Source organism: Juglans regia, unplaced genomic scaffold (genome assembly GCF_001411555.2).
Source record: "Juglans regia cultivar Chandler unplaced genomic scaffold, Walnut 2.0 Scaffold_747, whole genome shotgun sequence".
In the NCBI taxonomy this organism is placed as follows: domain Eukaryota; kingdom Viridiplantae; phylum Streptophyta; class Magnoliopsida; order Fagales; family Juglandaceae; genus Juglans; species Juglans regia.
Window position 1 is genome coordinate 27,775 of NW_023362371.1, and position 13,850 is coordinate 41,624.

The 13,850-nt window shown below is 35.7% G+C and overlaps 1 protein-coding gene across 1 annotated transcript in view; it reads left to right on the top strand.

The window, feature by feature from the left end:
• LOC108980066 (probable LRR receptor-like serine/threonine-protein kinase RFK1) overlaps positions 1-8,471 on the top strand; it is a 31,259-nt gene extending 22,788 nt beyond the window's left edge. Inside the window, exons 14-23 of the mRNA XM_035687213.1 lie at positions 933-1,044; positions 2,558-2,995; positions 3,070-3,265; positions 3,387-3,518; positions 5,288-5,406; positions 5,552-5,762; positions 5,918-6,155; positions 7,274-7,424; positions 7,591-7,960; positions 8,041-8,471. Of these exons, the coding sequence (XP_035543106.1) occupies positions 933-1,044; positions 2,558-2,995; positions 3,070-3,265; positions 3,387-3,518; positions 5,288-5,406; positions 5,552-5,762; positions 5,918-6,155; positions 7,274-7,424; positions 7,591-7,960; positions 8,041-8,105 (2,032 nt within the window). The 3' untranslated portion in view covers positions 8,106-8,471. The remainder of the gene's footprint in view (positions 1-932; positions 1,045-2,557; positions 2,996-3,069; positions 3,266-3,386; positions 3,519-5,287; positions 5,407-5,551; positions 5,763-5,917; positions 6,156-7,273; positions 7,425-7,590; positions 7,961-8,040) is intronic.
• The last annotated feature ends 5,379 nt before the right edge of the window (positions 8,472-13,850 follow it).

The following is a 13,850-nucleotide window of genomic DNA, read 5'->3' on the forward strand; positions in this document are numbered from 1 at the left end:
AATGTCATAAAAGACTTTAGTGTCTCTACCCTTCCGCCAGTTAGTTTTGGGTTGACAGACAAACTCAGTATGGTTCAATCATTATAATTTCATAGATTAGTTTTGGGGTGTGTCTACAACTGCTGTCTGTAATTGCGTGGTGCGAAGTTGAGTTCTATCAAATTCTGAATTTGTCTTCCCTAATATCAATTTTTTTTTCACGAGTACCAATTTCGTTCTGCTGGATTGACAGCCAACAATCCAACACATAACTCGAAACTCCAGATACTAGGAGACACTGCTAATTAATTATCTTCATTGAGAACGTTGTTTTTTTTTTTTTTTTTTTTCTGTTTTGGGTAGCATAAGTACTAATATATGTTCGTACTAATTAGATTTTTTATGGTTCTACATTTTTTTTTAAAAATTTCCTTCTTATTAAGGATGTTCCATACTCTTGAATAAAGATTTTTCTCATTCTTTACTGGATTTGAGATCTCACGTTATAATGAGGTCATGTACTTCTCGATCTCTTTTCCTTCCCTCATTCTTTAGCTGTACTTTAAGTTATATTCTCTCCCTACCAGGATAGTGTCCTTATTTCTTTCTTCCGGATCATTAATATTTATCCTATTTTTTTAATATTCTGTTCCTTTTAGAAAGCAGTTATTTAGGGTTGTATTTGTTTTTTGCTAGGCTCCTATCTGCAGTTGTCAATTTCTATGAACAACGTGTAGTTTTTGTTAAGCTGTCGTCTCAGCAATAAATTATAACGTTTTCATTGGAAGGAAATGTCCATTAGCTTACTTATAGAACGTGTTCTGATCGAGCGAAAAACATTTTCCTGTATATATATATTTTGTCTTCGTGATTCTATCTTTAAACCACATTAATCTCTACGCAATTTTACTGTTCGTTTCTACACTGACAACTTTATAATTATATCCCTGCAGAGATCTGAGCTTCAATAGATTGGAAGGAAATGTTCCAGAGTTTGATGATAGAGCAAAGTTGCAGCACCTGTATGTGTTGATTCAAAATCTAGCTATATTTCGGAGAAGTTTTAATAAATAATGAACAAGTACTACTAGGTCAAATTAAACATACAAAGGGACAAAGATAGGTGACATGATTTGGCTTTTTCGTTCCATGCCTTATCAGAAAAGATGCAAGCTGAGATTTCACTATAACCAAACAGATCGTTATCTATATATCTATAACTATAGCCTAGCTTCCATCTATCTGTTCTAGGAAGCAGTTTGAAAGAAATATAAAATCATGTATATTAATTCATGGGAGCATGAGGCATAGAGGCCTTTAATTCCTGTAGCTGTGGTTCTGTAGAAGCCGTACGTATGTAGGAATATACATAGGGTTATGCTACAGCTCCCGCTGGGAGCTCTGGCTAGGCTTAGCATGTACTTTTCTGTGTATTTTTTTAATTTATTTTTTATATAAATGTTTTTTACACTTTTAAATAATTTAAAAAAATAAAATAAATTTAAAATATTATTAAAAAATACTTCCTTAATCAGAAAGTAAAAAAAAATATTAAAAAATACTTATTTAATCACGAAGTAGAATAAAATATTTAAAATATTTATTTAAATATTTAAAATTATTAAAAATATCTATATAAAAAAAACTAAAAAAAAAAAATATAAAAAAACACTAGAGCCCAGCGGGAGCTCCCAGCGGGGCATCTAGCATTTTCCATATACATATTAGGGAATTATTTTGGTTGTTGTTCCCATATTATAAGTATTCCACCCTGTTAGTGCATCCCATTTAATTTCTTACAATAACTTCTTAGAGAGTTCTATGCCACCATCTTATCGAGACACACTGTGAGAAAAACTTCGCCATTTTTAATCTAAATTTCAGCCTACCTGACTAGTACTGCATACTCTGTACTTATTTTTAAAGATTTCTTGGTTTTCTAATTAAGCTGACTATTTAATTTCTTGTTTCATCAGAAATTTATTTGAAAGCTTCTCCGGACAGGACTCGTAAGTTTCTAAACTTGTGAACTTAATTACAATAATAACCATCTTGATTTCCTTTTACTTTGATTTTGCCAACTTTTTCCCGTTTCCATTATACTTTTTCATGAGCTCATCATGCACGCCCCTTTCTTGTACTGTTTAACCCAAATATAGATCAGTTGGCGAGTGCCCGAAGAACCTTCCTTGTTTAAAAGGTAACTATATATACCCTACAATCAGATTTTAATAATCCAATCGCCAAGCTTTCCTCTTTAGAGTAATGCCAGGTATAAAGGTATGCAAGCCTAGTAGTGGATATGAGCACCTTTATAAAAAGTTGGCGAGTCCCACAAAAAAAGAGTAGAATCTAATTCCTCTTTTTATTAAAAGACTTGTACAATTAAGATTTGCATGAACTTGCACTAATCATTTTTTGATTTCCAGTCTGTCCTGTGCAAGTTTGATGTAAATCATTTTAAAGTGAGACCACAAAATAATTAGTGGGATTAGGCTTTACTTCTTTACTTTTTGTCATAAAAGGGAATTGCATGCAGCTTATACACCCTCTAAGACCTTGTATCTAACGGTGAATCTATGATGTTTGGTCCTATATATCCTTAATTCCTAAATTAAAAGGATGTTGTTTGTGTGTAGACTGGAATTCAGTGCATATAAATTGCGGTGGAAACGAAGTCAGTATTGGAAACATTGAATACGAAGCAGATCTAGATGCATCAGGTGCGGCAAGATTTTATTGCGCCGGAGAGAATTGGGGATTCAGTTCCACTGGAAATTTCTGGGATGTTAATGCCAGCTCGATTGCATACATAGCAAATAATGCGTCAATACTCGGAATGAACAGCCCTGACTTGTACACAAGCGCACGACTCTCTCCTCTTTCTCTCACGTATTATGCGCGTTGCTTGGCAAATGGAAAATATACCGTCACGCTACACTTTGCAGAGATAATAATAAGAGGAAACAAATCATTTTGCAGTCTTGGAAGACGGATTTTTGATGTTTATATCCAGGCAAGAAATTTAAATCAATGCACACACACACATACATATAACCCAGATTTATCGAGTTGAAATAATTGTTACAGGGAAAACTGGAGTTGAAGGATTTTGATATTGAAGATACTGCAGGAGGGGTTGACAAACCTTTAGTTAAGAAAGTTAACGCAGTTGTGAGTAACAAAGTCTTACATATCCGCTTTCATTGGGCTGGCAAAGGGACAACAAATGCCCCAACAAGAGGAACATATGGTCCTCTCATATCGGCTATCTCTATAGAAAATGGTAATAATTTCCGAGGAGATATATAATAAATTCTTATTAGATTGATGACAAAACTAAAGAATAAATAAATTCACATTTGATAGATCAGTACTGGAGCTGGCCCATTTGTTCAATTCTGCAGATAATCCCCCTGATAATGGCAAAATTACCACTATATTCATTGTGGCTGGAGCTTTAGTATCGGTGCTATTACTCATTCTAGGCATTCTTTGGTGGAAAGGCTGCATAGGAAACAGGATTTCAAGGGAAAAAGGTAATCAATACTTGCATGTTTTAATTTATATTACACAGATAGATTTCTTATTATTTTTCTTCTTCTTCAACTATTGCAAATTAAATTGCATGAATTGAGTTGAGATGTACTTGTACAGAGATTTTGCAAGGGCTCATGCATTCTTGCAATTCCTAGTTTTTTGCCCAGATGAAGATTACTCATCTGTTCGTAGTAGACACCTTGCAAAGTAGCTATATAATTAAATATAACGAATAATACTTCTCATGAATTGGAGTAGACACCTTGCCCCCACAATTCTCCTCTCCTTTTTTCTTCCTTCTTTTTCTCTTCTTCTTCGTTTTCTTTCAACCAACTGGCACAACTTTCTTTCTTTGTTCTGGTCTCTTCTTCTTTCTTTTCTTTCTTCTTAATTTGCTTCTTACTTTTTCTTTTACATAAACCGAGTATGCTTCTTTCTTCTAAGTTTTCTCCCCCTTTCTTCTTCTCATTTCTTACATCTCGGTCTCTATTTAACAAAGCTCTAATCTTCTTTCTTCTGCTGGTTCGGCATGTAAAGGGGTTGATCTATATTTTTTGAAGTTTATCTATGAGTTCTATTGGTTTATATAGATTATCATTTTTTTTTACTTGATTTGATTAGAACCGAGCTAATCTCAAGTAGAAGAACAAAGAAGGGTCTTTGTTTCAAGCAAACAGAGACCCTGAGTTTCTGGGTGTTGATTTTCTTGTTTGCGATTTGGAGACTTTTGGAACTTTTGTGGTTTTGATATTGATTTTGGGCCAATATGTGGACGGGCTGGTGAAAAATCAGTCTGCTCGAGCAACGAGGACAGATGAAGTGATAGGGATGAATGGTGGGGGGCTAAATGGCCTGCCGCCTAGCCGGGGACAGGGTGTCAAAAGGGCAGCTACCAGCCTATATAGGACGAGAAGCAACCCTACTCATCACAATCATCCCATTGCAGTGCCGCACCACCACATGGCATTATTACTACGTTGGTCTAGATAAAAATTTTAATGACAAAATGAAAGCACTAGTCATATCTATGCTTATACTCCAAAAGCATTGATCAAGATTATAATTGAAATTTCTTGGATTCATTGTAAAGTTTAGTTCCACTTATTAAGAACTAAGCTAAAACCTTGCACTCATGCACCTGATCTCTGTGACAGTTCATACCCATCTAATGTGGGAATATGGACTTAACCAATCCGGGACATTACAAATCAAATATGTACAAAGAAAGTAATAGAGTGAGAGGGAAGAAATTGCAAATTTAAAATTTGAAATATCTCAAATTCACAAGAGAATTACTTTTTGTGATACTATTCGTTTATGTAAAATGATCTTAGCTTTAAAGGTAACAAGAACCAAAAAGCACACGAGGAAATGCAACCATCATGGTCTAACTCGGGGAGAGAGATTTATACTCAAGATAGACTCTGCAACCTTTAAGCTAACCTAGGAAATTAACCCACGCACTTGGGCAATAATGAATGTCGAACTCACACGTTGTTTCTAATTTTCTATACCTATTCGAATTCGGGCTGAGAATTCAAAGAATCCCAATTCCTTTTGCATCTTGGATTTTGAAATTGTGTACACTTGTGATTGTTGAGCAGATGTAATAAATATAGTGACTTTGCACTGCATGTGTTTGGTCTCATTCTCTCTCATGTCATCTAACTATTCAAGAGGCACAAAATATATAGAAATGAAATATCATTCCACTCATTTATAAGATACAATATTATCACTAGCCTCACATTTTTCATTCCTTTCGCAGATTTGAAAGGATTAGATTTGCAAACAGGTTTTTTCACTTATAGGCAAATCAAAGCTGCCACTAACAACTTTGATGCTTCAAACATGATTGGGGAAGGTGGTTTTGGATCTGTATACAAGGTATTCGAAAACGTAATTCTTCATGCATTTAGGTTTTTTATAAAAATTCTCTTATCTGTCCATGATACAGAGCTAAAGACATCTCTCAGTACATAATCACATACATACCTAAATATGCATATTTTTTTTTTCTTTTGAAATGCAGGGTATACTATTAGATGGTACTATAATTGCAGTTAAGAAACTTTCTTCAAAATCAAGTCAAGGAAATCGTGAGTTTGTGAATGAAATAGGCATGATATCTACTTTACAGCACCCGAATGTTGTTAGATTGTATGGAGGTTGTGCTGAAGGAAATCAACTCTTCTTGGTATATGAATACATGGAAAATAATAGCCTGGCTCGTCCTTTGTTTGGTATGCTTAATGTTTTTATATAGTATTTTATGTCGAATAAGGATAGCAACCTAACAATGTGGATGGTTTTATGTTAAGAATATTGTTAGGATGGTTTTATGTTAAGAATCAAGTTGACATGAACTCCCCCATTCGACTTTCTACGAAAAATGCAGGTCCAGAGAGATACCAATTAAAATTGGACTGGCCTACACGGCAAAAAATATGCGTCGGCATTGCAAGAGGCTTGGCTTTCTTGCATGAGGAATCAACACTGAGAATTGTTTACAGAGACATTAAAACTACAAATGTGCTATTGGATTCGAATCTTAATCCAAAGATTTCGGACTTTGGTTTGGCAAAGCTTGATGAAGAGGAAAAAACCCATATCAGCACCCGAGTTGCTGGAACCATGTATGCTTTATCTTTTCTTCTTTCCTTCAATTTTGAGTATATTTTTATTCTATTTTTCTTTCCTATGTTTCCTCCCAAGTGATTAACTAGGAGTTAATTAGGAACAAATGTTGATCACCAAGCATTTAAAGGTTCTGCATATTAGAGATGTTCCTATTATATATGGAAGTGCTATAGAAACTCTAGGACTCTGTATTTGGTAAGTTTAATGTAGAAGTTGTCTATTTGCAACACAAGTTTGCCTGAAGAGAAATTGATAGCTATAGGAATTGTCAATCGGTATTCATGATTAATTGTGAGTAGTCTTGTCATAAAACATATTCAAATTAACAATCTTCTAAGTTTCTTTTATGCTTGAAGAGTACTATAGAGAGAGAGAAGAGAGAGAGAGAGAGAGAGATACACCATCTGATTTCCTATGTTGTGGTCGTTACTAGTTAAAAATATTCCAATAATCTTCTCTAGTGGAGCTGACGGTGACCAGAAATTCTAGAGATTTAATAATGTAATACCTCATATTGAATGATTAGTGATAAGGGTAGGTGGTGTATGAGATCACACATTACTCGAGAAGGAGAAATTCTTTCTCTTTATAATATTTCAATGGAACTCTAATTATATTATTGACTAGCCTTTTAAAGTATAGGCTATGTGGCTTAGGCCTTCCGTTGATGTGTTACAGTATCCAAGCCTTTCTCAACCAGAAATGACTTGAGTTATGCCACCTACGACGGAAAACCTCGACGAGGACGTTGGGAATGTAAGTGGGAGAGATTGTGATACCCCATATTGAATGATAAGTGATAGTGTAGGGGGTGTTTGAGATCTCACATTACTTGAGAATGAAAAGTTTTTGCTCTTTATAATAGTTGCAATAGAGCTCCAATAGTTATCACCATTCCACCAACAACATAGTTTTGTATCTTTCATATAAAGAATATTTCACTCTATTGTCGTTGCCTTAATGTTTGCATAATTGCGTGCTAAATAGAAAAGAAACAATATAATTTCATAACTAAATTTCTGTAGATGTTGGGTTTTGTTCAATATGGTAGATTAGACCTAATTCATATATACCCTGAAATATTAATCATAATAATGCAATCTTTGTCACGCAGAGGATACATGGCACTAGATTATGCATTATGGGGTATTTTAACATATAAAGCAGATGTCTACAGTTTTGGGATTGTCGCATTGGAAATTGTTGTAGGGAAGAGCAACATGAAATTTCAACCAAATGAAAGTTATGTATGTCTTCTTGATTGGGTAAGATTGATCAGTAGTCATTCCATGTACCAAAACTGGTCATCTTGATGATGATCTATTGGTTGAACACAAACTAAACAAGATTGAAACAATATGTTGTGTACGATTAGCTACTTCATAATTATCGTCTATTGATTTGCTAAGATTTCATGAGTGCATATTTCAGGCTCTTGTTCTACAACAAAAGGGTAATCTAGTGGAGCTGGTGGATCCAAAGTTAGGCTCTGAGTTTAAAATGGAGGAAGCAATTAGAATGATCAAAGTAGCTTTACTATGTACAAATCCATCTCCAGCTCTTAGACCCACAATGTCTGCAATAGTAAGCATGCTCGAAGGCCAAACAACTGTTGATGACGTTATTATGGATCCAAGCTTATATGGAGACGAATACAAGTTTAGAGCTTTAAGAGAGCAGCTCGTTCAAGGCCAGCAAGAATCGATGGGTTCAATTGGAGTTGAGAGTCGTATTCGTTCATCAAATGCAACATTGACCGGAACTTCTTCTTCTACATCAACCCAGAATCTTTATGATCCAAGTAATTGTGATAGTAATGGTAGCAAAATATTTTCTCCTTCATGCAAAATGCTTTATGTAACAAATTACTAACTAATGCAGGGAGATTCGGGAATGATCATGTTGAGTTGGCAGACTTTTCATTGATAGCATTGGACTACCTCTAGAAAACTGTTTAGTGCAAATATGGCAAGAAAATGTGAAGATTCCTCAGATTGGGGCAATATTGCGCACGCGTTTGTATTTGGCCATAACTTTAATTACGAGTATCAAAATCGCACATATGACCCCAATATGGAAAGTTTCTTTCGGCGTGCATTGTGGTTACCAACTACGCTTGGTGGTTCCCATTTTGACCATTAATAAGTCGTTTTCCCTTTTGAATCTTTGATTTAAGTTATTTTTTTCCTTTTATGATAATGTTTTACTATCACTTTTGGAAATGACTCTTGCTCTCGTTTGGGCCAGATATTTTACAAGATACTTATTTTATTATGTATTTTCCTTCTTTGCATTAATTGGGAGTTTTTCCCTCTATTTTGCATCATTTCTCAATCTTAATCCCTAATTTTTGTGGATTAACTAGTCTGTGAATAATTCTCATTTTGCTCAGTGTTAGTTGGCATCAAAGCTTGAGCATTTTATGGGGTGATTAATCATCAATTTTCATGGCTGAGGGTGGAGATTGTAGTTGACATGGGTTGGTTCTGAATGAAGAAGTCCCTCACCGCGGTCATAATGTACAAAATGTGTTGATTCTGACTCTAATTTTGAGAACCCATATCACAATTGCGTTCTGTTTCGGGAGTACCATAGCATGGATAAGCATAATGGAGACCTAGGCTTTAAAGTTAAACCACCATAATTTGCTGGTACAATGTAGGCTAAGGGCTTCCTTGAAAAGTTAATCCACCATAATTTGACCCCTCAACTAACAATAGTTCAATTCCAGCCCCAAAATTTACCAAAATCCATAAACTACATATATATTCCATGAAAACTTGATTTATATCCTCCTAAATAACATTTTCATATAACAAACTCAAAATGAAAAGCTAAATCCAAGAATTTGAGTATTATCATACACTAATTGTGATTAAAGCGTCATGCCGCACTTGTGAAACTCAAACATGTTCATCTTTGTAAAACGAGAATAACCCACACAAATTGTAAACACCAGATATCAAGACCATATACTCAAAAGCATTCTTTATTTTTGTTGTGCATTTAATGCATAAACCAACAACGTAACCTAAGTTATAAACATAAACATGTCAAAAAATCTGTCCTTGAAATTATTGAGTCCAAATAACCATATAAAAATCAAAATGTGCATTGAAATAAACCATCTACACAATCAATCACCAAACTGAAACATGTACCAATTCTATGTTGTATTATAGGTTCTAATATTGTGGATCTCATAAAAAATCATTTCACCAAGTGATGTACTCCATTTCATGCTTAAATAGATCTCGACTCCTCATGCAACCCAATAAAAATCCAGTCTTCAAACAACATCAAAGCTCTAACGACCTATACCAACCATACATAAGTCAATCGAAATATATACCCACATTTAGCCTTTCATTAATTTCTACCATCTTAGATATTAACCAAAATCGCATGTACACACACCAAACTCATTTTAGAGACTCAAACCAAAATTATAGTCATCAATAGCTTCATTTCAAGCTCACCATTAACACATTTGTTTTTTTGGAAAGAGGATGGTACCTCCAGTCTTTATTGATAAGCCCTCACTTTTGGTTGAGGAATATCATGGTTACAAAATATTCCAAAGAAATAAACTTATTACCCATCAACCATAAACAATAAACATAAAAAATAACCAACACCCAAGAAACTTACATTAACAAAGACGTAACTTCATCAACACACAAAAGTCTTTTATATGTTGATGCAGTCTGCTGCAGTTTGCCCAGCGACATCAGAACGGACTAGCACACCTCATCAGCGGAAAATAGTTTTCCTTCCATCCTCCCCTTACATCTACGATGCCACAACCTCCAAGTAATAATACAAGGAAGAATTCCCAGTATACTACCAGCTTGCGAAGAGTGGGATGCTAGCCTAGAAAACAACAAAACCATATCAAACCATGCTCTGTTAGGATCATAAGGAATTCCCAAAATAGTAGAAAATCTTTGCCAAACCACTGACGCAATATCACCCACCACAAGAATATATGATTCAAATCTTCAAAAACCCCCTCTCTCACTACAATCACATTTATTCAACGCTTTCCACATAAGAATAGAGATCTTTTTAGGCAAGGATGCATGCAAAACCTAAGAGGACCAACTCACCTCTGGAGCATGTACACGAATACAATCCCATACACTCTTCGTTGAAAAATGCCCATCATTGTTTTTAGTCCATGCTAAAAAATCCTGACCTGATTTATGGGATCCTTGATAATGGCAAATTTCATCTGCCCTCTCAATACCCACCAACCTGTCTAACTCATCAACATCCCAGCGATTTGATACCTTCAATTCGCACAACTTCAACTTCGGTTCGTCAATCACATGGAGCTCATCTGCAAGGGGTCTCCCCTTCATCCAATTATCAAACCAAAAAGACAACTTCCCTTATCGAATCTTTCATTTTGAATGATCTAAAACAGTTGGAATACAATTAATCACCATCTGCCAAAACCGTGTACCCTTCCTTGAATCAATCAAGGACACATGATTATCACCAATATATTTCGCACGAAAGAACCGACTCCATAAATCATCACCTGTCAAAAGGTTCCAAGCAAATTTCACTGGAAGAGAAGCTTGAACATCTTTAAAATTCCGAAGGCCAATGCCACCTTCCTCAATTGGTTTGCACATTTTCCTCCATGAAAACCATTTCTTTTTTTCCTTTCCCATCCTTCTCACCCTAGAAAAATGTACTTAATAAACGATTAAAAATTTTCAAAACTGATTTAGGAAGCTGAAGAATAGAGAGGAGATGAACGGGCAAACTTTCCAGAACATGCTTCAGTAAAGCTAGTTTACCCACAGCAGATAAAGATTTCATTTTCCATCCCCCAAACTTATCACTCACCCGGGAAATGAGAGGATCTAAATGTCTCTGAGACAACTTACCAGACACAATAGAAACCCCAAGATATGTAAAAGGGAAACAACGTTCTGCAAACCCAGTGAGTCGGAGGAGTTCTCTTTTCCGCCCAGAAGTAAATTGCTTGACAAAATAAACAAATGTTTTATCCTTGCTTATACGCTGACCAATCCAATGCTCATAAATCTCAAGTACTTTCATCAATTCTTTAACAGACTTTTTACTTCCATTAGCAAAGATGATAACATCATCAGCATAAAGAAGATGCGAAATAAGGGGCGTACCTCTTGGATGAGAGAAATTGCCAATCTTTCCACACATGAAATACTTCTTTAATAACCAAAATAGGACTTCCGTAATAATAAAAAGATAAGGCAAGAAGGACTCACCCTGCTTCAACCCACTATGTAACACCCCAGTCATGCTGCTTTACAAAATTTTGTGTTTATAGTAATGAAAAATCGTTTGGGATTACAAGTAAACTTTCTTATAAGAGAGTTTAGGCTTAAGATATTTTTGACGGAATATAATTTGGTTTTTAATAGGTTTAATAATTAGGTTTTAAAGTCCTTAATGGATCAAGTGGATGTTCATAAGAAAAATTTATGGAATAAGTGTATTTGTTTTAGGTGGAGTCGAGACCCAAAACTTTTAAGTAAAACCATACAATAACCCCATACAAGATCAGAGTCATGGGCCAAGCCTTTTTATTTATTTATTTTTTAGGCTAAAGAGCCCAGTCCCGTGTGAATACCCAGAACACGCCGCATGGTTCCATTTTCATGCATGCCCTTTTCATTCCCTTCCTCTAGTTTTCTCTTTACTATTTTTATCTTATATATATGTTAAACATCATCAACCCTAGGATATGTGCCGCTCTTTCCCCTCTTCATAGAAGGCCATTGTTTTCTCTACAAAACACCAAACTGAAGTGCTCGGTTTGCAACCAATGAACTGTCACCCGCAAAATCGATTCACGTGCCTCAACTCCACCAAACCTAGTCCGTGCCGGTACCTCAGCCACTCTGAGTTCACCACCCCAACTGTGCCCAGCCACACGAAGCTGCCACCCAGCGCCCTTGAAGCCTCTGTTTCAAGCCTTGTCTTCCTCTGTTTTTGATATCCGAAAACAGAGCAGTTCAGCCACCATAAGCCGTTGCACTCACCCTCCACCAAGAGCTCCACCACGTTGTGACCCCACCTCACGAAAACCACCATGGTTAACACCACCACGAGCCACCTCTCTCACAGAAAACCCAGCCGTTTATTCCCCTATTTTTAGCCACCTGAAACAGAGATCCACCCACCGAACCACTGCACCGCACCGCACCGCACCAGCCACTCGAAGTCGTCGCCACCCGCACGGAAAAGGGCGCCGGAATCCTACAACCCACCTCAGTCATAACAACCCCTCACGGTGAGTGTCTCTTTCGGTATACTCACTCTTTTCTCTCCGCCCCTCGATCGCTCACCCACCCTGTTTTTTTTCTCTCGTGCTCAGCCCAGCCCAACGACATCTCTGCCGCACTCCTGCCCGTCAGCCACGCCTCAACTGTCTCACCCGCCAGCCCCGTCGCGCCTTACCTCTCCACGCTTGCTTCGGTTTCCCGTGGGTGAGTCCCTGTCGTTGCTCACGTTTTGCTTCCACTGGTTTTTATTTTTGTTGTTGATAGCAGTTGCTTAAAAAGGAAATGTTGGGTCACGGGTAACCAAGTAGATGAAGGGTGTTATTACCCTTTTGCCCTCTTTCAGTTTGAATACGCGAACGGACTGTGTATTTTGTGTGTGAAACGTGGGTTGCATGCGATTTATTTATTTATTTGGACTTAGGCACGTGTGGGTTTATTTTGTTAAATTTGTATTTTTTGTAAGAGACTGATATTTTTAACAAAATAATTATTAAGTAAAAACTGATAAATTTTGGAACGAACAGTAAGTGCAAAATACTATTTTGAATCGTTTTAAAAGAATATATATATATTTTTTTATTTAAACAAAAGTACGATTTTTTTTTACTTATGATGATCTCAATATAGTTTTGTTATTTTAGTTTTATAAATTATGATAAGATCTCAATCGTGAATAAGTTGGAATTTAATGTTTTAGTAGGAGTTATTATGTTAGATATTGATAAGTTTAGAAAATGTTGTTGGTATTTTAGGAATAATGAAATTTTTGGGTTTGAGGAATTAAAAATGGATTATTTTAGAAGTTTTAGGCTTGAGTATCGAACTACAAGATTGATTGGAAATTTATGAAAATTTACGTGATTATCTTATAGGTGAAGATTAATATTTGTTCGGCACTTTTGAGAAAATTTTCAAAAAGCTAAGAAGTTCAGGTAAGCGGGGTTCCTATGCTACACTTTGCATAAAATAAAATGATCTAAGATTGATTTTAGAAAATATGCATTTTCTTTGTTATGAAAAGAAATTTTGAAAATGATCTCAGTTATTTGTTCTACATTACTCATACAATTTTGTATAACGAGAAAATATTTTCTGAAATGGCTAGTGTAGACATGAGCTTATTTTGATATTTTATTTCCGAACTGTGCAAAAGAGAGTGGATATGAAATTTGTGCATAAATTATAATTTTGTACTCTAATTCTGTTCTGTTCTGAAAATGTTATGTACTTTGATATGATACGATGTGATTTTTGAAACCTCTGGCATGACATTTTGTTTCTGTTCTGACCTTGCCATGAGTGTAAAATTGTGGCCTTTGTTTGGGTTGGTACCAACTTTTCTGTTTCTGGTGCACATACTTTGGAAACAAAATGGTTTTCTGCGTGGTATTTTCTATGTGTACACTC